The sequence below is a fragment of the Maniola jurtina genome, chromosome 17 (assembly GCF_905333055.1).
Source record: "Maniola jurtina chromosome 17, ilManJurt1.1, whole genome shotgun sequence".
Taxonomy (NCBI): domain Eukaryota; kingdom Metazoa; phylum Arthropoda; class Insecta; order Lepidoptera; family Nymphalidae; genus Maniola; species Maniola jurtina.
In genome coordinates, this window is record NC_060045.1 from 9,749,871 (window position 1) to 9,776,846 (window position 26,976).

The 26,976-nt window shown below is 38.4% G+C and overlaps 1 protein-coding gene across 3 annotated transcripts; it reads right to left on the reverse strand.

Annotated features, from left to right (window-relative positions):
* LOC123873882 (nuclear pore membrane glycoprotein 210) lies at positions 1-25,776 on the reverse strand. Of its 3 annotated transcripts, XR_006797788.1 has the most exons (30): positions 25,486-25,776; positions 25,255-25,405; positions 24,338-24,458; positions 23,927-24,014; positions 18,111-18,341; positions 17,367-17,693; positions 16,321-16,465; positions 15,710-15,795; positions 15,011-15,187; positions 14,200-14,331; positions 13,689-13,774; positions 13,074-13,237; positions 12,364-12,492; positions 11,762-11,904; positions 10,922-11,129; positions 10,252-10,371; positions 9,528-9,728; positions 8,786-9,028; positions 7,864-8,010; positions 7,396-7,506; positions 7,072-7,261; positions 5,876-5,976; positions 5,191-5,475; positions 4,428-4,606; positions 3,913-4,052; positions 2,865-3,046; positions 2,346-2,538; positions 1,380-1,847; positions 406-689; positions 1-342 (listed from the first exon to the last, which is right to left on the reverse strand). XR_006797788.1 is itself a non-coding variant. In XM_045918976.1 (29 exons), exons 1-29 carry the CDS (start codon positions 25,647-25,649, stop codon positions 475-477), a joined length of 5,127 nt encoding a protein of 1,708 aa, XP_045774932.1. In that variant the 5' UTR covers positions 25,650-25,776; the 3' UTR covers positions 1-474. The 3 variants fall into 3 exon arrangements, 2 of the variants coding, with proteins under 2 accessions (XP_045774932.1, XP_045774931.1); XM_045918976.1 differs by lacking the exon at positions 3,913-4,052 and adding an exon at positions 3,728-3,867 and having other exon boundaries at positions 1-689; XM_045918975.1 differs by having other exon boundaries at positions 1-689.
* Between the last annotated feature and the right edge of the window lie 1,200 nt (positions 25,777-26,976).

Genomic DNA, 26,976 nt, shown 5'->3' on the forward strand with positions numbered 1-26,976 from the left:
CAACACTTGAGTCAATTTTCATAACTTAGTCATTGCTTTTCATAACATAGTCACTTTTCATAATTTAATCGTCACTTTCATTACAATATAGTTTTTCACTACTTTTTACTCACTTTAGATACTTATTATATTATACAACCTGGACAAACCTAATATAATTATTGAAAAGTAACTTGAGTCACCATTGATCTACATCATGTGTTTTAGGCCTTAGGCTTAGCACTGTCTGTTGTGGTGGCTCCATTGGCAACTTAACCTCGCCCTGAGACCTCCTTTTCGAGAGTATAAGAATTATTAAACATCACTTTATCACTTAAAAGTGTAACTTCACACATAAGTCACTTTTAATAGCTTAGTCATCACTTTTCATAACTTAGTCACAAGTTTTCATAATTTAACTGTCACTTTACCTTACATAGTCATCACTTTTCATAACATAATCACTTTTGGGCGCTGCCTTATTTTCCGAGGTTACTAAAGAAACCTGGAGTGTATTCTAGTGGAGTCAGGCGAGAAGCTAGCATCAGGCAACATGCTGGAGTCTCCATACACCGGCGCCGCGGGCCCGGCCGCCGCGTACGGACTGCGGGACCAGGTTCTGTTGCGTAGCGGTGGAGTCGGGCTTAGCACTGTCTGTGCTGGCTCCTTTGGCAACATGATCTTGCCTTTCTGCTCTAGACGTGATTGAACTGCGGGAATAGATAAAACAACTGTTATAATATCGCAATCGCAACTGTTATAGTTGGATTATTTTGTAGTATTCTTACTGAGAGGGTCACAAATCACAATGAATCGGAATTGATTGTGATATTCTCATTGTAGTACTATCTAAATTGATTTTAGACTGTTCATATGTGTTGGCATTTGATGGCGCGCGTGCTGTCTTTTTTGGAGTGTTTTTTTTTTTTTTTTAAAGTAGCCGGTTTTTGTGTTAGTTGGTGTTTTTTGGTGGTGGATCTGACTGGGAAGCGCTCTAAGGGGGCGCCACGCGTGTGTTAGCGAGCGCCGGCACAGACGAAGTCCATACTTATATAGTTTTCCTAACTTGTAAATAACTACAAACTTGACACTGGCTAATTTGTGTAAAGCCAGATGAGGGAGAAAAAAAAATTGATTTTAGTGTGGACTAGCCATGCTAATGTCACTTTCGTCTAGAAAAGTTTGTAAGGGATTGTAGTAGGCCTCCCCTAATGAGGACCAGGCGTAATGACTGGTGCATGTTTTTTTTTAAATTGCTAGGAGTGGGTACGACAATAGTGCAAAGGGTGTGCAGTGTGTAGCTGCAACCGTTCAGATTTCAGTCCGCTTTGAGGTTTTAAGAAGGCCTAGGTCTAACATTGCTGAAGATGATGTTATAAGTGTTTTATAAAAAAACTCACCATAAGTATATCCAGCCACCAACGCCACAATAGTCACTAGGGTTGGCAAAAACGGCCTCACAAGTGAGAAGATAGCTCCCAACAATGTTCCGCATCCAACCTCACACTCCCTTTCCACTTCAATCCTTATATCTTGAGACGTCAACTTCGACACCACATTGACCCATCCAAAACCACAAGTAGTAACCTCACTATTGATCAAAACGTTTATTTCACCGTCTTTGGTGTTAATTTCGAGTTTCAAGCCTGGAGATGAGGTGATTTTGACTACTTTCAAAGCATGTGGGTGTCCGGTTATGGTGAAACTTGTTGGTGGGTTGTTGATTGATAGTTTGGTGCTGGAAACTTGTATGAGCGGTAGTAAGAGGACTTTAGTACATGTTCGGGCTACTCCCCATTCAGCACACAGTTCAACTTCAGATGCTTCTTTGATCTGTGTTGCTGGAATTATCGTGCAACCGAGTTGACCTGGAAGAGGAAATATTCAGTCAACATTAGCAATATTAATGAAAAAGTTGACCCGCCCTGGCTTCACCTGGGTGGGCTTACTTATTCCCATGGCTAAATGTTCCCATGGGTAAATATTATGTGTATGTGACCATTTACGGACGGAAAAGTGATGGAGTTGACGGCCTCCCCGGCGCAGTGGTAAGTGGTATTATTAGAGGGAGGTCCCGGGTTCGATTCCCGGCTTTGGATTTGGAAGGGTTTGGAATTTCATAATTTCTGGTCTGGTCTGGTCTGGTGGTAGGCTTCGGCCGTAGCTAGTTACCCAAGCGGCAAAGCCGTGCCGCCAAGCCATTTAGCGTTCCGGTACGATGCCGTGTAGAAACCAAAAGAGTTTAATGAAAACTGCCATACCCCTTCCAGGTTAGCCTGCTTCTATCTTAGACTGCATCATCACTTACCACCAAATGAGATTGCAGTCAAGGGCTAAATTGTATCTGAATAATAATAAATTCTCACCACTATAGATATCCAACACCGGTTTCGCAGTATGCGGCGCCTTGGTCCTGCAAGAGTAGGGCAGTTCCACCTCAACATCTTCCAAGGCGTACTTCTGTTCCTCCGTGCAGACCAGCGGACTGGTCGTCAGGCCTGAACCCTCGATACTTAGAGGCACGAGGGCAAATGGCCATTCGCCGGGTACAAACACCATCTGGGAAATATAAGAGGCTTAAAAACTGCACTAATAGCACAATTGATTTGTCGATTTTTGATCGACTTCCAAAAATAGGATTTTGAGCGTATGTTTTTGCGAAACGTGAAGTACTATAAGGATGAATTTCCACTGAAGCGGTGCGGAGAGACGTGTTCAATAGACAATCCAAATTGTTATATATTTTTAGACGGCGTTATAATTTTATCCAACAGTCTGATTGGTTGTTGCTAGAGTGATTTCTAGGAGACTCGTGTTTGATTGTGAGCCAGAGATGGGTTGATGATGATGATGATAATGATGATAATATAGATATATTATCTCACCTTCTGCACAGGTAACTGGTGTATGATATAAGTGGCAGCGGGTCGGTCTAAACGCAGCACGTGTCGCGCGGATGTGTCTTGAGATAGTATCGCCAAAGTGACTCCGGCGCCCGGGAACAGTTGTATCGACGGAGGAGCCCGCCAGCCCACTCCGTCTATGCATATCGCCCAACTGCCGGTGGCTAAGTAAACAAAATATAGGTTAGATTAATGTATAGTCGCTGTGACATATTTGCTGACAAATGGGCTGACCTCATAGGTCAGATCCTGCACTTTTGTGATAATTTGTAGTTGACATATTTGATTATTGACTTAACAAATTTATTTTTTATTGTGTAACTTAATTTAATTAGTGTAATTGGACTTAAAAGGTCCGTTCTAATTAAATAATTAATTAAATAAATAAATAGAACGACTGGTATACAGAAACGTGGACACTGACAGTTTGCCTTGTCCAAAGTTCAAAGTCGCTCAGCGTGCTGTGGAGCGGGTTATGTTGTCGATCTCTCAGAGAGATTCCCACCTTAGCCAAATGACTTCATCGCTGTTCGTAGTACCACCAATTGTACTTTGGAAGCTCACGAATGCTTCGCTCGGATCTAACCTAGCTATCATTAACTCGTCACCAAGAACACTGAAAAAATTCTAGGTAGGTGTCTCTAGCGTTATTGGATCTTACCTATAACCCTGTTGCCGTATGAATCTGAGCCAGTGACCCAAACTTCATCGCTGACCGTAGTACCAGCAATGGTACTTTGGAAGCTCAGGAATGCTCCGCTCGCGTCTAACCCAGCTATCAGCTACTCTTCACCAAGAGCATTGAAAAAATTCTAGGTAGAAACTCTAGCGTTATTGGATCTTACCTATAACCCTGTTGGCGTATGAATCTGAACCAGTGACCCAAACTTCATCGCTGACCGTAGTACCACCAATGGTACTTTGGAAGCTCAGAAATGCTTCGCTCGCGTCTAACCCAGCTATCAATAACTCGTCACCAAGAACACCGAAAAGATTCTAGGTAGGTATCTCTAGCGTTATTGGATCTTACCTATAACCCTGTTGGCGTATGAATCTGAGCCAGTGACCCACACTTCATCGCTGATCGTAGTACCAGCAATGGTACTTTGGAAGCTCAGAAATGCTCCGCTTGCGTCTAACCCAGCTATCAATAACTCGTCACCAAGAGCGCTGAAAATATAACCATAATAATAAAAATAACCACCCATTCGGTTCTTTAGATCACACTATTATTTACTTTTTAAGTCTTGTAAGAATTTTAAGTCTGCCATTTTTCGATTCTAATATCACTAGCCTACCTATATTATCACAACAGAACAACGGATCGACGAGATTTTTGGGATGGGTATAGTTAAAGTTTTGAGAGTGACATATGCTACTTTTTATTCCAAAAAATCAAAGAGTTCCCACAGGATTTTTAAAACTTAAATCAGTTTTTCAGGCATCAGTTTTTTTATAAATCAATTGCACTACTAAGACAAATTCATTTCACTACAGGATAACTTAAAATTTCATGCTGCATAAACGGAACTTAACATTCCTAACCTGTCAGCAGCTCGTCGAACATGTGCGGCGAACGGAGGTCCGAGCGAAACGTTGGCCTGTGGCGCTAACAACTCCCTACCCAGCGAGTTCCTGAGCACGATTCTTACTGAAGACTCTTCCGTCTCGCCTGAAGGCTCAGCCGTGCAGTAGTGGGGGGTTGACACTTCCACATGGATCACCTGTAAAATTAAATCAATATATAACAAATTATACAACCTAGTTGTGACGTTGACCCAAGTCAGTAACTGAACAGGTAACCTTTTTGTCCCTTCCGTGCCTCGGAGAGCACTTTTAGATACTAGCGCTTGGCTGCAGTCGGACCTGCTGGTAAGTGATGATGCATCCTAAAATGGAACGCGCTTGCCTAGAAGTTTTTTTCAAAGAATATTAGCCATGCTAATCATGACTAATACTCCCCTTTCCCCTCCAATTAAGCGTAAAGCTTGTGCCAGGAGTGGGTACTACAATAGTGCAATGAGTGGGGTTCAAACCACCAACCATTCGGAATTCAGATGGCTCCTCAACCGTTGAGCTATTGAGCTATAAATGCCTATTCACTCACACATACAGTAATAGATTTGAGTGGTAGATTACATTTGACGATTCAAAAGTTAAAAAAACAAATATTATTACTCTGTAACTACAATTTTGCTACATGAAAAAACAATCTTTGATAATTCGTACCTGTAAAAGTTCATTTGATTAAAAAAAATTAGCCCATTCAATTCTATAAAAAGAAGCTTCGTTTCAAAAAGCCACTCACGCTCAGTCTGTCGATATCGTTCCTGTCGTCGCGATGCTTGGCGAGTATGACTCCGTGTCCCGGTCGCGTAGCCGCCACGTCGCCGTTGCTCCTCACTTCGCACGAGCCGTCTTCGTACGCGGACCAGCTGCCTCGAGGCAGAGACACGAGGCGCACCGTGGCACCTACGGCCATGGACAAACGGTCCCCGGTGTTCAGTTCCCGGGATAGACCGTCGATGGATGTCCGTATGTCCGATATGCCGAGGATCTCGATCGTGCTGTCCCATGAACGGGTTTCTGCCACCTGTGGATTGTAGACAGTAAAATTCATTTTTCAAATACATAAACCATTTTATTTATACATAGTATTTTTTAAGTTACCCTATATCTTTGTCCACTTAATGTGTAGCACAGCTTTCAAAAAATAAACGTTTTTTCTTTCTTTCTTTCTTTTTTATCTACTCAATACTCATACTATAAATGCGAAAGTTTGTTTGTTGGTTTATCCTTCAATTCCATCGCAACGAAGCAACGGATCGACGTAATTTTGTGTATGGGTAGCTAGGCTAAAAACCTGCAGTGAGGTAGGCTACTTTTTATCTCGGAAAATTAGAGTTGCCACGATATTTTTAAAAACCTTACTCCATGCGGACGAAGTCGCGGGCATCAGCTAGTCATATATACTCTTAACAAAAAGAACTTACCTGTCCCATGTTCCGTACCCTGACATCAAGCGTAATCACACCAGGTTTCAGTGGTACCACGCGCACGGACAGCCCTTCTACTACAGACCGCTCCAACTGATCTGAAAATATTTAAATTATGTACAGTACAACCAAATTAATAATGCGCATGCAGATCCGATCCGATCAGATATTCCGAATCATTAAATCGTAAGAGCCCTAAACAATGCACTTGCATTTTGCACCTTGTTATAAACAAATAGGAGTCAATATCATGTGTATCATACGACCGTTGCCGAACAGTGACGAAGATTTCTATGCGCATTATTAATTTGGTTGTACTGTACTATGTAGTACAAATAAATCGTGATCAAATTAGAAATGAGGAGATGCGTAGAAGAACCAGATAGTAACCGACATAGCTCAGCGGGTGGCGAAGCTGAAGTGGTAATGGGCAGGTCACATAGTTTGAAAAACCGATAGATGTTGGGGTCCCAAGGGGCTGGAAACCGACCTCGCACCGGAAAGTGCCCCCCCCCCCCCCCCCCCACTTGGTCAACGGATATCAGGCGAGTCCCTGGATTCAGGCGACGCAAGACCATGGCGTGTGGACGTCCCTACAAGAGACATATGTCCAGCAGTGGACGTCTATCGCTGGTGGTTGTTGTTGATGATGATGACGATGATAATAGTTAAATAATCGTCTTTAGTCTGCTGTTCACTCGCGCGGCCAGACGGTGGTATGTGTAGTTTTGCGGCTAGGTTAGAAAAATTGGTTTTTTATTTATTTGCCATGCCAATCATGACTAAAACTCCCCTTTCCCCTCCAATTAAGCGTAAAGCTTGTGCCAGGAGTGGGTAAGACAATAGTGCAACGGGTTGGGTTTGAACCGCCGACCTTTCGGAATTCAGTCCGCTCCTCAACCGTTGAGCTATCAAGGCTCTAAAGTAGATGTAGCGGTTGCCACATTGGTGACAACCGACGTGATCGAAGACGGATCGCACACTGCAACCGACTCAAGCGTGGTCACACACACCACCACAACCAGCCGACGTGATTGAAGACGGATCATAGTCATAGTGTAAAACTCTGCATTTAACTTTGACACAGACGATCTTTAATCTATGTTAGGTTAAAGATCTTGTATTTATTTTTCCTTAAATACTACTTCTGGCCGTCGTATTAACGTGATTAACCTATAAGCAAAACCACTCACCATCGGCATGTGTATTGTACAATCTCGCAGTGGTGGGGTCTCGGAGGCTCCACGTGACTCTGGGCGCGGGTTGCAGAGACGACAGCGCTGTAGCGGTCAACCCTGCGGCCTCTATCCACACGGGGCCTGGCCGACCCACTAGCAAAGTTTGCGTCGCCGCCTTAACACGTAGGTTCGATATGGGAACTACCTACATATAAAGTAATAATTTATTAATTTCCTCAAACGTCTTAGTAAGTGAAAGACCTCAAGGTATACCAAGGTATACCATGGTAAAACATAAAGTAAAGATAACTTAATATAATGGTAAGGTACTTCACTTACTTCGATTTCAGCTTCGGCACTGGCTAGTTCTACGTTGCCGAAATCGGATGCAACCAGCTTAACGCGTGCTTTGCCCGTCGATACACCTTGTACTAAACCGGATGGAGACACCTAGTACAAATCAAAGCAAAAATACTATTTCAGTTATTTTTCTGTTTATCCTTAACTTTACTGTAGTAGGTAATTTTGTTTAAACGGACGTTTGGGAAGGGGATCTCAATCACAAAAATCGGTCCAGAAACGTCGAAAAAATCGGTGTTCATACATGAAAAAAATAGGCCGAATTGGGAACCACCTCCTTTTTGCAAGTTGGTTAAAAAGTCAAGAGAGGCAAGCGCGCTCCATCTTAGGCTGCATCATCTCTTGCTAGTAGGTCTGATTGCAGCCAAGCACTAGTCTGTAAATTAAAAAAAAAAACGAACGATACGCACAAATAAAACTATGATATAATTATCTAGTAAAGTATACCTGCAAGTGTGTTTGTCCGTGTGTAGCGTGGTACGACAGAGCAGCGAGGTGCGAAGGCGGCCCGCCCACGTGTCGCAGCTGAACGCGCCCGCCCGCCGGCAAGCGCGAACGTTCCGGTACTATTCGCAACGCGGGGAAAACCGTCACCTATAACAATAGTGAAAATAATCTCCACCCATCGCCAGCCTCCTGGCAACATGGGTCTCCTCAGCCAAGGTTGCAACCTTGCTGCAAGTGCAGATTGGCAGAATTCAAGCACCTATCACACTAATATTATAAAGGCGAAAGTTTGTGTGTGTGTGTGTGTGTGTGTGTATGTTTGTTACTCTTTCCCGCAAAAATTACTGAACGAATTTGGCTCAAATCTGGAACGGAGAAAGATTATACCCTGGATTAGCAGATAGGCTACTTTTTATCCCGGAAAATCAATGAGTTCCCACGGAATTTTTAAGAAACCTATATCTACGCGAACGAAGTCGCGGACATCAACTAGTGAGAACATAATATTTAACTCTCAGGCATGCAGGTTTCCCCACAACGTTTTCCCTTCACATAGCTCCAAAAAGCTACGAGGTGCGTGCGCCCGGAATCGAATTTCATACGTGAAATGTACCGGAATGTTTAAAATATTCAACTTTTAGTACCTATAACTATAAAATGTGACATCACAGCTATTATTACAATAGAATAAGTATACTACACAAATGCGATGGCGGTATTTCTGAGTGTACTGGCCCTAATATGCTTGCCCTATCTTTTAGTACTACAATATGGTATATTTAATATTTTTTTTGTTATAAATCAATGCATTCTTTGCATAGAATATCATATATCTGGAATAGTTTAAAGAGCTAGATAAAATTTCATATTTATTGAGTTCATCGTATATCTCGAGTTATTACCATAAATAGCTCAATCTTACCTCAACTTCAGGGCTCCAAACGCCACCCAAAGCAGCCCTAACTCGTCCAAAGCCCTCCTTCAACCCGCACAAGCTTCCATTCTTCACCGTTATATCGCCCAAGGTCTTCCAGTCAGGTTCGCGGCTAGTGCTCAAGTACCGGTGTGATATTCCCTTGACTAAGGCAGTTATAGGTATGCAGCCTCCGACACAAACCGCGCGAGCAGTGGCTACTTCTACGCTTAGGACTTCTTCGATGTTCACCTAAGTATAAAATGTTATGTATAGTGAAATAAAACAGTTGTTTTCTATATTCATACTGTGAAAGTTAAATAAAATGCTAAGAGAAGTAACCCTACTGCATTTCCCAGTACTTTACATACAGACATATAGTATGTGACGCCCCGCACACCCGCACAGCCCCCGCGCTAACCCGATGCGGACCAGCGCGGGTGTGCTGGAGAGGTCCCGCCGCCACCAAAGTGATCACACTTTCGGCACTATGGACGCTGTTATCGCTTTAGGAGTTTCTACTTTGTGTTTACCTAAATGAGAATCTTATTTACCCCAATTATAATTAAATATTGTTGTAAAACCTTACCTCAACAACCTGTTTCTCTCCATAAGCACATAAATAAGCTACAACAAAGTCATAGTCATTTCCACCTTCGATGGACGCAGTTACCCCGTCTACTGAATATATTTTATCTAAATAAGAACCTAGTAATCCCAATACTAATTAAATAATGCTGTAAAACCTTACCTCAACAACCTGTTTCTCTCCATAAACACATAAGTCAGCTACAACCAAGTCATAGTTGCCAGGGGCTGGCACCAAAGCTGTCACACTTCCCCCTTCGATGGACGCAGTTACCCCTTTAGGGGTGTCTACCGAGTATTTGCCGCTACCTCCCGTTATTGTCGCTATATTCGACACAGTTTCGCCTTCCCAAGCTATGTTAACCTACAAAAGATATATTTTCTATTACATTGCATTCCTTCCAAATTAATTTTATCTAGAAATTAGAAAAACTTTATTAGTGAAACTCAGTACAGTAAATCATATGTGATTCCTGACCCCTAAACAAGAAATGCCCGTATCGTAGGGGACAGTGTCTTCCCTAAAAAGAGGTAAAATTATGTTTGGATATAGGAGGTAATCTCCAGAACTAATGATCCTGATTTTGAAAAACTTTTCTAGCTGGTACATTATCCCTGAGTGCTAGTTTTAAATTATATCACGAGGACAAAATCGCAGAAAAAAACTAGTTCTAATATTATAATATCAACCCTTTCGCCGGACCACTATCCGAGCACAGATTTTCTTTCAAAAGGAGAAGCAGTGGACCGACTATGGGTTGGGACTATGGGTTGACGAATGTAGTTTTTTTTATAGACTAACGCTTGCCTGCAATCAAACGTGCTAGCAAGTGATGATGCAGTTTAAATGGAGTGTGCTTGCCTAGAAGATGATAAGGTTAACATACTTTTAAGGGGTCACATTTCAACGGCGCCACAACTTTAGCTTGAATACTAGCAGTGGCATCAGGTATGCTCGCTTTTAGTGATCCACTCCATCCTATGGCATTCTCAGTTGCGGCCAACAACTAGAACACAAAAAAAATATTAGGTATCGATCCAAAAGGAAGTTTCTACTCAGAAATGCCAGAGAAATAAAAAAAAGGTTGAGATCTATGATGCGCACTTTGACTTCACTCAGGCTTACTAAGTTTCAGTTAAAACAAGACAGATTTATGCCAGTGATATAACGCTGTCTCGTTTTAACAGTGTCTTAAGTCTAAGCAAAGTCAAAATACGCTTTATAGATGTCAACCTTACATTTTTCACATAGAAAAAGAATCTGACCAAAATGCACTTGTCAGCAATGTAAGTTGTAACAAAACACAAAACCCAAGACAGGCATAATATAAACAAGGTTTCTCAATACAATTGTGACAGAGTCATAGAGTTAGGAATGTGCTAGCAAATGAATTATCACAATTACAGAGATTTTTGGAACCTCAATTGCTGTCTAAATATGTGTATAAAAATAATATTTAAGAAAATCTTTTGAATATTATCCAACATTTCTGGGTTATCTACTCCTAAAAGTCCAACGTGCAGTACAAACCATATACCCAAAAAAATATAACTTACTTGGAAATACTTATCAGGTACAGGCACTTTAGCAAACTCAGGGTTAGTCTCAACGAACAGCCTGTCCGTGGATCTATACTCTATTCCCACGTGGTAAGGTTGAACTTCCCATGACACGCTGGGCCCTTCCTCGTCTAACAGTTCTCGGCCAATCGCGTCTAGGAGAGACACTTTTACGGATACTTCTTGATTTGGACGTAGCCATAACCTATGAAAAAAAATAGACATAACCTATGAAACAATTTGAATCTTTTATTACTATCAATCCTTTAGAATATTAAAACAAGTACTTCATAATAATGAAAATAATTAAAAACACGACTGCCATGCCATATTGATTTATATTTTTCAAAAAAAATCCAGCCAGTGTCACTTGGGGTGTGTAAGGATTCTAATGATATAAAATACATCCTAATCTGTTCTAGCGTTTAGAATATGACAGTTAAAGTGGAATAAAGAAACACACATACATACATACATACATACATACATACATATCCTGAAAACATTACACTTCTTTTTGGACAGTCATACTCGGCTTTGGGTGAAATCTATAGAGTGCACTCTGACTTTGCTTAGACTTAAGACAGAGTTAAAGCGAGACAGAATGTATATCTCTTACATAAATCTGTCTCGTTTTAACTCAATCTTAAGTCTGAGCAAAGTCAAAGTGTTCTTTATAAATCTCAGTCTTAGACTAAAATTTTGCCTGCGTTTTCTTCGATGTATGTACGTGCGTTTGTGCACTCATTTGATTCGTATTTTGACGGATTCGTTTAAATACGAAACACAAATCGTTTGTACAAAGCCTCTAAGAATTTTGGTTCAAAATTGGGTTACCTGGGTCCACCGGAGCAGTTTCCGGGCGTATCGGGCGGCTCCAAGCGTATGCGAGATACGTGTGGCGCGCACGACACCTCCAACTCGACCGATTCGCGCTCTTCATCCGTAAACGATACTACCTCTACACGCGCATCGCCTTTCTGTCGAACGGAAACATAATAACTATAGTAGTTTTTTTACAAATAGCGAGCAAACGAGCAGACAGGTCACCTGGTGTTAAGTAATTACCGCCGCCCATGAACATTTGCAGTACCAGAGGAACCGCCAATGCGTTGTCGGACTTTCAGGAATTTGTTGGTCCGCCCCTTGAATAACTTCATGTTGTAATCTAATGGGATCTCTGCAGAAAGGAGTTGATTCCAAAGTTTGCATGTGCGTGGAAAAAAGGACCTGGCATAACAGGCGGTCGAAGTGCACCAGGCACCCAGGTGGTGAGGGTGAAGTTGATTGAGTTTTTAAAATTTTTGAGAACATTATGGGGAACTCTCTGTAATGCAGGATTTAAAGTGGATTAAATAATAGAATAGAACGAAATAAACGATTTTTTAATCCTTTACTTTAAAGCCGTTAAAATGTTTATCGATAAAATTATACCATACCCTTCGGCATTTGAGCGTGAACAGCTGTGCGTCGGGATATCGATAAGGTGGAAGTCCATCCCTATTGGTCAGATCAGCCACGCGCGGTTCACTGGACTGCGGTTCTAAGGCCTCCCCTTCCGCTATCACCTGAAACAAACTTATATTTTGCAAAATGGAACTATACAATAAGACAGTTATCATGATTTTGTACAAGATAAAGTTAAATAGCACTAAAACCCGACTACTACCCGCGGACCGCCGGTAGATAGCAAAAGATAATATACTAGAAAAGTTTTCTGTCGCTCCGTATATTTTAACATTGTACTATATTTATGTTTTTTCCTCTTTCATTTGATATTCCACTCGATACAATAGCAAAAAAAAATTTTTGGAGACCCCACTTTTGTAGGTGTAACATCTGTCAGGTCAATTTTTTTCGTGTAAAATGTAGCCTATGTTACCCAAATAGCGACAACAAATTGATTGACACCTCATTTATCAAAATCGGGCCAGTAATATAGGTACTACGGTGGAACACACAGAATCTGATACAAACATACACACATTCATATCATAGACTGCTAAAATCATAACCTTTCCTTTTGGCTTTGCCGTAGTCGGATAAAAATGGCCGACAATTAGTATTCAAAACTAGTAGAAACCGCTCCAAACTGAATAAATCCAGAAACTACAATTTTCAATCCTTTCGTACTGTAGTAGTTACTTACAGGTAAAGAAGCTCCGACCAAAGCCGCAGCCTGTTGCGGCCACAGTAGTGTCGGTGCGGCGCGTACGGCGATCCGTGCAGTGTCGCCCATCCTACCACGCGATACCCTTATTGTGGATATACCACGTGTGCTCCAGAAACATTGAATAACACAGCATGCTCCATCTGGAATAACACCATATAATCATTATATTACACCTTTTTCAGCCGTTTCAATTTGACCAACTAAAAAGATTTTTTTTACATTTTTTTTAATTCATAGACAATAGAGCTTGGCTGCAATCAGACTGTGGCAAGTGATGATGCAGCCGATGGAGCGCGCTTGCCTAAAAGATGCATATATTCACTCTTCACTTGACATATTATTATATGTATTTTTATAATATTTAACTTTCTTCAAAAACCTTGTTACTCCATAACTACATCAAATCAAATCTGAACCGATTTCACTATTTGTTTATTTTGTTTGAAAGGGCGTATTGTCAGGTTGGTCCCGTTTAAGTTATTTGGTAAAGATCTGATGATTATCTTTGGACATAGAGAACGGAACTCTTTAAGTAAAAGTAAATCACTCGTTATCAAAAATTTTTGATACTGAAATTCTTTGACAACTTACCCATAGGCTGTAACCAAGGAGCTGCCGTCACGTTTTGTGGTTCGGGACCCTCCAATAAGGACACAGTGAACGAACCGCAGTTACATCTAAAATAAAATTCAGGCCATAATTTTTTTTTAATTCAGTCTTTTATTACTCAGAACTCCCATAATCGTACTTCTGAGGTGTGGTAGGTTTACAATTGTTATTTTCGCGTGTAAGGGGCAGTCAAAAGGTGTGTGCAGTAGAACACAATTCTAGTAAATGATTTACTTTGCATGCGGAATCCTGCACTTCTACACTCCCCGATTGATATGGAATTGCAACAAGTTCTACTTATGTCAAAGTTGTTGTTCTTTGGCCATGTCGAGATTTAGTCAAGGGTTATTTCTGCTTAGATTTAACAAGGCATGGTTGGAGCAGAATACAAAAGTACAAAAGGGATGTATGTGTGGATTCACGGATGTGTGTCTGTACTACTTACTAGTACACACACACACATCCGTAGTAGTAGTAGTAGGTTATTACTTACGAGTGGAAGTTATAGAGCTCTCCAGTAGATGGGTTTGTGGCGGTGAGTGCTACGTGTAACTGGTGCGGGCGACCCACGCGAGCGAAGCCAGAACTCGACACTTGTATCAAATCTGGTACAGCCGACCATACTCTGTGAAAAGATATAGTTAAAAGGTATGTTTCTTGCCGGTTCTTCTCAGTAGAATCTTCTTTCCAGACCGCTGGTAATGCTCACTTATCATGAGAGACAGAAGTTAGCCTACTTTAATAAAAAAAAAAAAAATTATAAGATTACCAGCGGGGGAAGTAACAAATTCCTGAAAAGCTGGCAACACATTAGCGGTTCCTCTGGTGGTACAATTTTTTTTTACATTTCATAGTTTTTTGTTACTGTTGTTCTGGGCAATGATAATAACTGGCATCAGGTGACGCGCCAGTTATGTATTCCAAAGGTATCCTCATGTAAGCCTAAGCCCTGTCAGAGGAGTTAGTCTTTTTGTCTTCATTTCCTTCAGTTTACCCTAGAAGTACCACTTACGTAACTCGCCTACTTGTTTGCTCGCCATTTATATTTTTTAAAAGCTATAGATCCACCACTTTCTTGCCAACCTCACAAAGGTGTATCACCGGAATACAGGTTGGAAGATATACTCAAACTTTCAACTGACTCACATCACAAACTGTGAGGAAGAGGGTACTATGCCCTGTCTCGCTCTCCTGATCCCCATTCATTACCTGTTTTGTTCTAGCTGTCTAACATGAAATAACGTAAGCACATCTATACTGTCAGTGTGAAAGCAAGCTATGTTCTGTCTCGCTCTACCAAGTACCTGCCAACCGCGCGAATGTGTGGATATCTCGGGAGATGTACTCGAACTTCCAACTGACCCACATCACGAACTGTAAGAATGCCTGTAGGTGCGAGCGAGAGGGCATTATGCCCTAGCTCGCTCTCCGACCACGTCACCGGTTCCTCACCGCCGCCTCGATGCTGAAGTTGTATGTCTCTGAAAGAAATTGATCATTATCATATCGACCTATCCCCGTTCCGTTACTGAGGATGGGCCTCCTCTCGTATGAGAAAGGTTTAGGCACATAAGTTGCCAAGTTCAGGTGAGCAGAACTTCACAAGACTTTGAAAACATTATGGAGCACTTTCAGGAATGCAAGTTTCCTCACGATGTTTTCCAAAGAAATTATACAATATTAAATATTGCACCAAGTTAAGGTTTCCATAGTCAAAGAAATATCTCATTCCCATAAATCCTTGTTGTGTTGTTGCAAAGAGTTCAATCTACTTTTTAATTATTTAATTGTTGCACTGCCTTGGATTCCCGCCTTCAAGGGTCAAGGTATAATAGAATCGAAACAAAACATCACCTTTACATAGTACCCAAGATTCTAGCCCGAAAGTAGTTTCTGCAAAACATGGTAGAGTCATATTGGAAACATTCTAGGAGAGTTTTGGACTAGACTATTATGCATTAGTAATGAATATATTATTATGAATACAAAATGAATGTACATACTGTGTAGTATCAGTCCATGCTACATAAAGCTCTGGTGGCACTACTTCTAAGGGTTCAATCACTACTGCAGATTCTTGCCCTTCTATCTGCAAAACAACATAAAACGTTTAAACAAGTAAAAGTTTGAACTACAGAAAAACTGGCACCAGGTTAGCGGGCTGTGCGGATGTGCGGGCGTCTTCAACCTGATTGCCATCTCGACCTGTCTCGTACAATAAATAGGAGAGTATCTACCTATTCAGTTTTATGAAATGCAGTGTATATATGAAGTTGATGCAAGAAAAAATTATACATAACTAGATGATGCCTGCAACAACTTAGATTTTATAAATCCCAGGGGAACTTTACGATTTCCCGCGATAAAAAGTAGTATAATTATATACTTCCCTGGGATTTCTCAAATGTCAACAACAGTGAAAAGCTAGTAGGCAGACAAACTTTCGCTTTCAAAAGTCAAAGTCAAAGTCATTTATTCAAATTGGGTACTATTGTACACTTTCTGATTGTCAAACAATGATGTAGTGGTGATAAAATTAATTATGTTAGCTTAAAACTAAAGCTACAATTCACAATATCAATATGGATGTAGAAGATTGTTACGAAGTACAAACCTTTCTCATTAAAGCTCTGCCAGCAATGGAATACAATATCGCAGTAACTGTAAACTCCCCGGCATTCTGAGCCACTGCTTCCGTTATAGTTCCGTTCTCGTTTGACATCAGCAAATCTACGTTGGCATCACCGTTTACTGTTAACCTAAAAGAAAAATTTATTTTTTACTAGCCGATGCCCGCGACTTCGCCCGCGTGGATTTAGGTTTTTCGAAATCCCGTGGGAACGTTTGGTTTTCCGGGATAAAAAGTAGCCTATGTGCTAATCCAGGATATTATCTATCTCCATTCCGAATTTCAGCCAAATCCGTCCATTAGTTTTTGCGTGAAGGAGTAACAAACATACACACACACACACACACACACACACACATACAAACTTTCGCCTTTATAATATTAGTGTGAAGTGTGACAAGACTTCAATGATACCCGCAAATTAGTTGGCGTGGATTAGGTTCTTTTAAAAATCCAGTGGGAACTCTTTATGTTCGGAGATAAAAGTATCCTATACATTCCAAGATTGCGTCATCAATAGTCCTCTGTGCAAAGCCTGCATGGAGAACTAGACAAACACCAACGCACGTGCCCCTAGAGTGCGGGAGCGTAGCAGAACGAGAGCGCCATTGGAATCCCCAACCTCACTCCATGCAGCCGTCTGTAACCTGGGTGGTCTACTCAGCTTCTGGAGAATAGCTAGTAGACAGACAGGCACAAACCTACAGACAGATACTTTCGCATTTATAATATTAGTATGGATTAGTGTAAATATAATGAACCTATGAAAGCTTTCTACAAAACTTTTATATTACTACTAGCTGATACCCACCAACTTCATCTGCATGGATTTAGGTTTTTCAAAATCCTGTGGGAACTCTTTGCTTTCCAGAATAAGTAGCCTGTGTGTTAATCCAGGGTATAATCTATCCAAATTTCAGCCAAATCCGTCAAGTACTTTTTGCGTGAAAGATTAACAACATACACACAAACTTTCGTCTTTATAATATTAGTGTGCTAGTGCGATAATTTTACTTTCAAAACTTTTATACCTTATCAACATCTCCTGTCCAGCTGTCAATGCATGACCTGCCTCGTCATACACAACACAATGTATATTAAAAAGCTCGCCATACACTATAAGGTTGGACGGTCTGATTATAACTCTTATGGAATGAGGTTCTACCACAGTTAACGTTGCTTTGGAAACCTCAGTGATGCCTGACATCAGGAACAAATGTGATGTTCCAATGTGTGTGCCTCGGACTAGGCTTATGGTGTCTTCGAGGGTTGCAACCCCAGTGTTGTCTACTTTCATGGTGTATAGTGTTTCTGCTACATCTTGTATTGTTAGACGGCCGGCTCGTACTCTTACCACTCTGTGAGAAAGAGATTATTGTCTTCAGAATTCAAATCTGTTATTATATGACTATTGAATACTGTATTTACAGTAAAAAAGGCATTAACTCAACTTTGACACTTCAGGAGAGGAAAAAACATAATAATTGTTTATAGTACTTTACAGTTGAAATCAAAGAGTTATGCTTTTGCCTCCCCCGAAGTGTCAAATTTGAGTGGTTTCCTTTTTACCCTTTTTTAATATGAATAATTGCTATTTCAATCGCCATGAAAGTTGAAGATAGGATAGCTAGTCAAAATATATTTTTGGCAAACAATTTAGATTATATTAGACAATTTACTGTTTACATGATAGTTTTCTTTTTAGATACAGATAAATATAATAATACAAAGGAACAAATCACTTAGCTGTGCATAGCTTTCTTTCCTGGACTTACTTGTAACGTAGCGTGTCTCCAGGTGCAACGTATGCCACAGCAGGTGTCAACACAACACTAGCTACCACTTGCAAGTTGAAGCTAGTACAAATTTTTTCGAGACAGACGGTCACTTTAGATTCTCCCATAGCCTGTCCATATAATAAGACTGAATGAGAACGTAGACCTCTAGCTTCCAATTCTGCTACACCTTTTGGCGCTTCATAATCTGTGTCGCTCCAACGAACCAACCTATTCAGAAAAAAAAATTGATATTAAACATTTAGACACTTTTCTTTAAATAATATAAAACCTGCTATAAATATACAAAATTCCCTTTTTCCTCTAAGAGTAAAGCTATGAAGCAGTGATGTTTAAGTTGTTAACACTTCAATTTTCTATTGGGAACTGGGGTTCAATCCTGGGCACACATTTCTAACTTTTCAGAGTTAAGTTTAAGCAATTAAATATCACTTACTTTGTAACAAAGAAAATTTTTCACCACCCAATAGGTGAAAAATTTAAAATAAAATTTATTTAAAAAAAAAAACAATAGAATTCCTTCCTTACTTTTACTTCCAGCTGACAAAATATATATATATAAAATGGATATAGGGAAAACCCTCGGGCGCCAGCCAGCTGGATAGAAATCTCCACAGATAGACTTGCCGAGGCCTGGACTTTTAATCGCAAGTCAGAGATTCGGTCCACCTAGCCGTGCTCTCTATTCCGGGACGCCAAATGTCCTCAAGAAATAAATATTGGTGAATAAAAATCAAAGAATTTAAAATTTATTATTAAAAATTAATTTATTAAATTTCTAAAGTTTTATACAAATTTTATTTATTAAAGAGGAAAAAAAATATGACAATTTATAATAGGTATCGCCCCTTTGTTCTTGTCTTAATTTTATATGTCATATATATAGATACAATGATCAAAAATAAACAAACTTATAGTACCTGGGCCACATGGCCACACACTAGGTTATAAAAAAAATAAAGTCCAAATTATCACAAAATTTGTTAAAATAGAGAATAAGCTAGGCACATGTCGAATATCTAACTAATTCCACAGGCCGAAAACTGCATTCCATCACACCAATTCCGGGATGGAATCCGATATAAAACGTAACATGTACGATCCAAAATGAAATTTACGGGAAAATCCTCATGATAAATGCTCAAATGAGGCGTTAAATGATAACAATCTAGGATCAACGAAGATCTAGGATCAACGAAGATCTAGGATCAACGGAGATCTAGGATCAACGATCTAGGATCAACGGCTGTAACAAGGAAATGTTAGGTTAAAATTTTCATTCATTTTCTTGTTGGAAAATTCAATGTTCTAATGGCGAAATTGGGTAGAAAAATGAACACTTACCGCTAAAAGCGCCGTGTCCTACCACTCTATAGCCCTCTGGCCCATAAATATGTATTATACTTATTTAGTTTAACTTTCACATTTTTAAAAATTAATAATTGACGAGCAAATGTTTGCGTGTCTATGTAGGAAGAAAAAGTGAACCTTCAAAATGGCCACCGAAAGATGCCAACTTCATTCGGTAAACGAGCTGTCAAAAATGTTACTAGTTTTTTTTTTCCAATATGAAAGAAGGTTTGACAGATCGTTGAATTACATTCCCAAACGTCACGCCTTAGAAACGTCATGGTGAAGTTTGGGACACTGACATATGACGTATAAAAGGTCTACTAACAGATTTCAGGTTATGTTAATAAAAATATGCGATCTAAATAAAGGATGTAACGGGACCGCTAAGGTACACGTTACAATTTCCCCTTTCTAGAGAGAAGAAAAAAAAACCCTTTTTTTTCTTTACCCTAAACAATTCTATAAGACAAAACAAAGGGAACTACCAAACAAAAGGAAAGTTAAATATCTAAATTTATGTAAGCCAAAACAACCAAATAATCATTAATAAATACAGATTGAGAAGCAATCCATTAAAACAAAATTCCTAAACTAGAATTGCCTAGTATTGGTATACTACTGTCCAAGACACTAGCATCAACGCTGTGAAATGGCAAACCAAACTAGCTAAGAAGGGAAGAAAACTTTCTAAAGAGTGTGTGATTAGTATTGGTATACTACTGACCAAGACACTAAGCATCAACGCCGTGAAATGGCAAACCAACCTAACACAACATAAGCCAAAATAAAAAGAGTCTAGAGTTAGTATGCAACTGATCAATCCACTGAGGCACCCTCGCCGCGTATTGACGAACTAACCTAGCTAAGGGGTTTTCGGAATGGTATGCAACCGAACAAAGCACTCAGGCACCCTCGCCGCGCATTGTCGAACCATCCAAAATAAAGATGCGCTACAAAAGAGCAACACCTAAAACATCGTCCTGCCTAAAGCAAGGACCTAGCGAACATGTCCACATGTGTGAGACAAGGCCAAGGATGAGTACTAAAGACCCACATAGAAAAAAATATATACATCTACTTGCCCGATAAAACAGACACAAGCAGGAGGATAACATGGAGCATGTGCCAACCATGATCCCACAAAAGATCTGTACATATTTACAAAACTACCTGCCTGACTATAGCAGAACAAGCAGGAGGATAATACGGGGCATGTGCTAAACCGTAATCCCTTAAAAGAAAACTATACATATTTACAACAAAATTAGGTAATACGGTGCAAACAAAGGCAAAACCGCAACCAAAATGAGTTCTTCAAGAGCCTGGTAAAACGAAGCAACTGCATAACCGCTACCAAAAGATCTCTTATAAACAGAACTATAAAATCAAAAATATACAATATATACAAAAAGGAGAGGTAATGCGGAGCAACTGCATAGCCGCAACCTACAAATCGGTAGGACTGACAAAGGAGCCAAAAAAAATCCTACACAAAATAATAATGAGTCCTTATTGTGTTAGCTTCTGCTAGATTCTTTTCCTGTTAAAATTAATTTTAAGTTTTAATTTTGTCAAATTTTAAGAATATCTTTTATATGGTATCTACCTGTACTATTTTTTTCCAAATCTTTTAATAAATATACATTATCTGAAATTTTCTTTATTATTTTACATTTAACAAATTTAGGGGCTAATTTTGCGGAAAAGAAAGAAGCAGCATTGGATTGCACAAAGTTGCGCCTCCAAACTGTGTCTCCAACACAATAAGAAATGCTTTTTCTTCCTTCATTGTAGTATTTGGCATTTCGTCTATATGACTTGGCCAGATTACTAACAGTTTTATCAAAAATATTACTCAAAGTAAGAAGTGCGTCCGAATAATCTGAACGACTACCAATAGTTAACTCTGAAGGGTCAGAGATAGAATAAAATTTATGTAGGGATCCATCAAGGAAAACTTCCCTACCAAACATAAGAAAATTAGGTGTGTATCCTGTAACTAAATTAATAGTGCCATTAATAGCTGCCTGAACATGGGGTAAATACCTAGACCACGTTCTATGGTCACTTTCAACATAGCACGCTAAGCAAGTCTCAATAGTCTTATTAAAACGTTCAACTGGGTTATTCTGAGGAGTATATTATGAAATATTTTTTGGAATATTATATTCTTTAGCAAAATTCAGATTTATTTAAGTTATTTGCAAGTCTAGAATCTTTTAATCTTTGATATTTATTTATCCAAAATGCTGAATGAATTTAAAATCTTTTGAAAGTAAAATAATAATAACATCTAGGTAACAGGACTTCGTTATCAAAATCTGGTCCAAACAAACGATCAGAAAGTCTGTGTAATTCGACGGTGCATTTGTCATACCAAATAACATCCTAACGAATACAAATAGACCACGACCTGGGACTACAAACGCTGTCTATTCTCTAGAAGATTCTTCTAACAAAATTTGGAAAAAGTCTAAAAAAAAATAGATAAAATTAAATAAAATAGATTTTCAATCGTCGTGCACCTATCATTTTCAAGAGAAAACTGGTCACAGCGACACCTATCAAGTTTTTTGGCTCCGTTTCTTACAAAGAAATGGCCTTTTTAGGTATGTAGCATTTTCACTAGTAACACATAAATAATAGTAGTATAAAAAACCTCAAAATAAACTACGCTTATTAACTAGGCGAGCACACTTAAATTAGCTATGCTAAAACAAACATCTTAGTATCTAGGCATACAATAGAAAAAAAATAAGTTACAAGAATACAATACACCTTAAAATATTACAAAAAATACAAATTAAGACAAGAACGAGAACAATTAAAATATTTATTCACTAATACTATGAGAATCAACACAACTAGGTTCCCAAATAAAAATCAGTCCCTGTTCGGGGCTGCCAATTGTAACAAAGAAAATTTTTCACCACCCAATAGGTGAAAAATTTAAAATAAAATTTATTTAAAAAAAAACAAAACAATAGAATTAATTCCTTACTTTTACTTCCAGCTGACAAAATATATATATATAAAATGGATATAGGGAAAACCCTCGGGCGCCAGCCAGCTGGATAGAAATCTCCACAGATAGACTTGCCGAGGCCTGGACTTTTAATCGCAAGTCAGAGATTCGGTCCACCTAGCCGTGCTCTCTATTCCGGGACGCCAAATGTCCTCAAGAAATAAATATTGGTGAATAAAAATCAAAGAATTTAAAATTTATTATTAAAAATTAATTTATTAAATTTCTAAAGTTTTATACAAATTTTATTTATTAAAGAGGAAAAAAAATATGACAATTTATAATAGGTATCGCCCCTTTGTTCTTGTCTTAATTTTATATGTCATATATATAGATACAATGATCAAAAATAAACAAACTTATAGTACCTGGGCCACATGGCCACACACTAGGTTATAAAAAAAATAAAGTCCAAATTATCACAAAATTTGTTAAAATAGAGAATAAGCTAGGCACATGTCGAATATCTAACTAATTCCACAGGCCGAAAACTGCATTCCATCACACCAATTCCGGGATGGAATCCGATATAAAACGTAACATGTACGATCCAAAATGAAATTTACGGGAAAATCCTCATGATAAATGCTCAAATGAGGCGTTAAATGATAACAATCTAGGATCAACGAAGATCTAGGATCAACGAAGATCTAGGATCAACGGAGATCTAGGATCAACGATCTAGGATCAACGGCTGTAACAAGGAAATGTTAGGTTAAAATTTTCATTCATTTTCTTGTTGGAAAATTCAATGTTCTAATGGCGAAATTGGGTAGAAAAATGAACACTTACCGCTAAAAGCGCCGTGTCCTACCACTCTATAGCCCTCTGGCCCATAAATATGTATTATACTTATTTAGTTTAACTTTCACATTTTTAAAAATTAATAATTGACGAGCAAATGTTTGCGTGTCTATGTAGGAAGAAAAAGTGAACCTTCAAAATGGCCACCGAAAGATGCCAACTTCATTCGGTAAACGAGCTGTCAAAAATGTTACTAGTTTTTTTTTTCCAATATGAAAGAAGGTTTGACAGATCGTTGAATTACATTCCCAAACGTCACGCCTTAGAAACGTCATGGTGAAGTTTGGGACACTGACATATGACGTATAAAAGGTCTACTAACAGATTTCAGGTTATGTTAATAAAAATATGCGATCTAAATAAAGGATGTAACGGGACCGCTAAGGTACACGTTACAACTTCAATGGTGAAGTAAAAAAAACATAGTAAAGAAAGCTGCATGCTTGAGAGTTCTCCATAATGTTCTCAAAGGACTGGGGACAGGCTGAAGATGATTACTATGAAGAGTAAACCTTATATATTAATTCAAAATCAAACTGACCGGCTGAAAATGACCCAGATGGAATGAATTGAGAAAAAAAAATATAAAGATATGTACTGACATATAACTTACGTGACTAATGGATCTTCTCCATAAGTGCTACCCACATTTTCAATAGTCCAAGTGAAACTGACTCCTTCCAAAGTTGAAAATGTGTTGCCTACAATTTTTAAAAAATATTAACAACCCAAACTAATATTATAACTTATATGAAAGTGTGCCTCTGTCTGAGATAGTTTGCACCCCAAGAAATCCGCATATATCCCAGACAATCAAAAACATAATTCATGCAGATGAGTTGCAGTACTCATCTAATACATATTATAATCAAAATAATTGTCTCTATCTTACAGAAATTATAAATGCAGCTATTCAATATCTGTTTACTGAGGATGCTCAATTATTTCAATCACATTGATAGAAAAAATGTGACCAGCATGAAAAAAATTATGATCAATGATTTTTTAGCAGTCTAGTACATACCTTGATCATCATTTGCCACTACCTCAAAGGCCTCTGGTGCTTCTTCCAAGTAAAGCTTCCATGTTGTACCCACAATTTTCAAAGAGCTGATCTTATCTATGTCAACATCCCCACGTAAGACCTGAAAACCATTAACCAGAAATTGAGTCATTAAAAACCTACAAACTGACTCATAAATCACTAAGATCATAAGGTTGTGAGAATGCTGCAGAAGTTGTTATCGATAAAGGGATATATCTAGGTTGGTTTTGTATTATTTCCTTAACCACCCCCTCGCTCTTTATAACCTGTTAACGATTAATTATTGAAAAATCCTTTTTTACTGTTAAACACAACACCAGAACATCAAATTCCAGTTCCATAAGGCCTGTAATTGTGAGCGAGAGGTCCATTAAAAATGATTTATCAGTTCTTACATTTATAATGGCTCAACTATAGCTAAAATTTTATAGTGAGAAATATTGCCATTGCATGAGTTTTTGTGATTTGACTTTTGATTGTGCCCAAATATGACTACCACTTCAGGATAATATTTTTCTTTTGTTTAGTAAATGCATTTGGGGCAAGTCAATAATAACAGTTGAAATAATTGCAATGTAATTATCACAATTTTCATGCCAAGCCTGATGAGATATATTGATATAACTAGAGTATATTACATAATGTGATGAAAATGAACTCATAGAGTAATTGGTACTAAATTGTGTTGGAGAAGTGAACAAAACTAAATTTTTAGGCAAAAAGTGTTGCTGTATTTTTAAATGTGTAAAGTAAGAATGCTTTTAAATAGCCTTATATTTGTTTACCTTACTTTTATGTAAAACAAAATTAGCATCATTAGTTCTTATTTATTAAAAAAAATGTATAGTTACTAGCAGAAACTTCAATTCCCGCCAATTTACTAGAACATATCTTACCTCCCCAGTACTGACTTCTTCAGCGAAAATAATCACAGAACCTGGTGGTACACATGTTTTGGACACCGATACTCGCGCTGCTCGAGAACAGTGGCCCCAAGTATCACCATACAAGGCTTCAAGATCTATGATGTCATCCCTCGAAGAACTCCTAAAAATGATAAGATTTATCATTAAAACCCCGAAGAATATGTTTTCTATTTTACACGTTACTTATAGCCAGTTACTTACCAACTGTAGCAGCCTCCCTCAATGATTTCAAATGTAAAATTCACATTCAAATTTTCAAACCATGGAAGCAAAACTCGCGGCGTGTTTATTTTAGCACAGTCACAAGTTATTATGCAAAAATGCAACGCTATAAAAGCAACAAAGACTTGCCCTAAATACCGCATTGTTGACTGGATTAAATTACATGAGAAAATGAATTTATTTAACTTGAAATAAACTGTAACCTATTGAAAAGGTATTGAAATTCAATTTTTGGATTTTAGTCACCATTGGGCACTTGCTTTTGGTATTTTTGACATTTGTGCCGCGGCAGTTAAAAAATGACAGATGTCATGTCAGTAACTTCGAAGAGTAGTGATGTTCACTTACGTGTTCTAAATGAAATGTTGTATAAACGTAACGTATTTTGGTAAATGCAACCCTCTTTCGTCGTTTAATTCGCCCATATGTGCGGTTTCGCCCCATAAAACAAAATTAAAATTGAATCGTCTAACTAATAATTTTTTGCATAAGATAAACTATATTTTCTTAAATGAACTGGTTAAATTACCATAAAAGTAATAAGTAAGGTAGGTAGTTAATAGGTAGTACACAATGTAATCACAACTTTCTAAAGCTTTTACAAAACACCCGTTGATAACAATTCTTTTATCGCACCTACAATTTTTTCCATAAACTCAGCTTCATTGAAACAAAGCGTAGTCAGCTAGTTAGTAGTTAGTTACTATATTTTATAATATAATATAAGATAGTGTTTTGTCTTACACTTCAAGGAAATAAAAATAAAAATTATTTAGCTAACTATATTTTTTACTATTGTGCCGTTTGTGCCCTGGTCATATGGTAATAAATAGAAATGGACCATTTCTGAGGTATCTAGCATGTGAAAAATCAAGTGAAACTCTTTTTATACTAGGTAAGTATGTAAATGACACTTGCTATTTGATACCTTACCCTTACCTAGAGTGTTTGTGAAAAATCGCAAAGTAAAATCTCCCTTAATTTTAAAAATATTTCATTTATTCCCGCTTTATTGTTTACAATTCGCGTGCGCACGGTCTTCAACCCGAGCCAAGCCCATAGATGCTAAAAAACACGTAAGCGCTGTTCATTGAGATCATAATTCCTAGTAGAATAATTTGATTAGATGGTAGCAATATTGCCCATCTCTATGAGATTTAAGGCAATTTTTTTTGTAAGTCTCAGCTCTAGATACTAGTTTTTTTGCCCTTTTTACGCCTCTCTGGCATATTAAAATTTTTTTTAAAGAAAACTTTATAAATCTTTTGCTAAATAAAACTTGTCAAATATCTTAATAGTTATTATTTTATTATTAACAATATAAAAAACAATAAAAAATAATATGATGCGATTTGCAAACTATCACTTAACCTCTCGTCTGTGTTGGCATGGATCCTTGCGGGCGGCTTGTCTGTGTTGTCATGGATCCATGCCATCCATGTCTATACTACCTTGCCTTCTCTTATTGGA

Excerpts from the sequence above, each read along its gene's own strand:
- LOC123873882 (XM_045918976.1), bottom strand. The coding sequence starts at position 25,649 with ATGCGGTATTTAGGGCAAGTCTTTGTTGCTTTTATAGCGTTGCATTTT. Across the intron at positions 7,507-7,863 it reads ACGGACAAACACACTTGCAG|GTGTCTCCATCCGGTTTAGT; the intron begins GTATACTTTACT and ends GATTTGTACTAG. Across the intron at positions 5,977-7,071 it reads GTACAATACACATGCCGATG|ATCAGTTGGAGCGGTCTGTA; the intron begins GTGAGTGGTTTT and ends AAATATTTTCAG.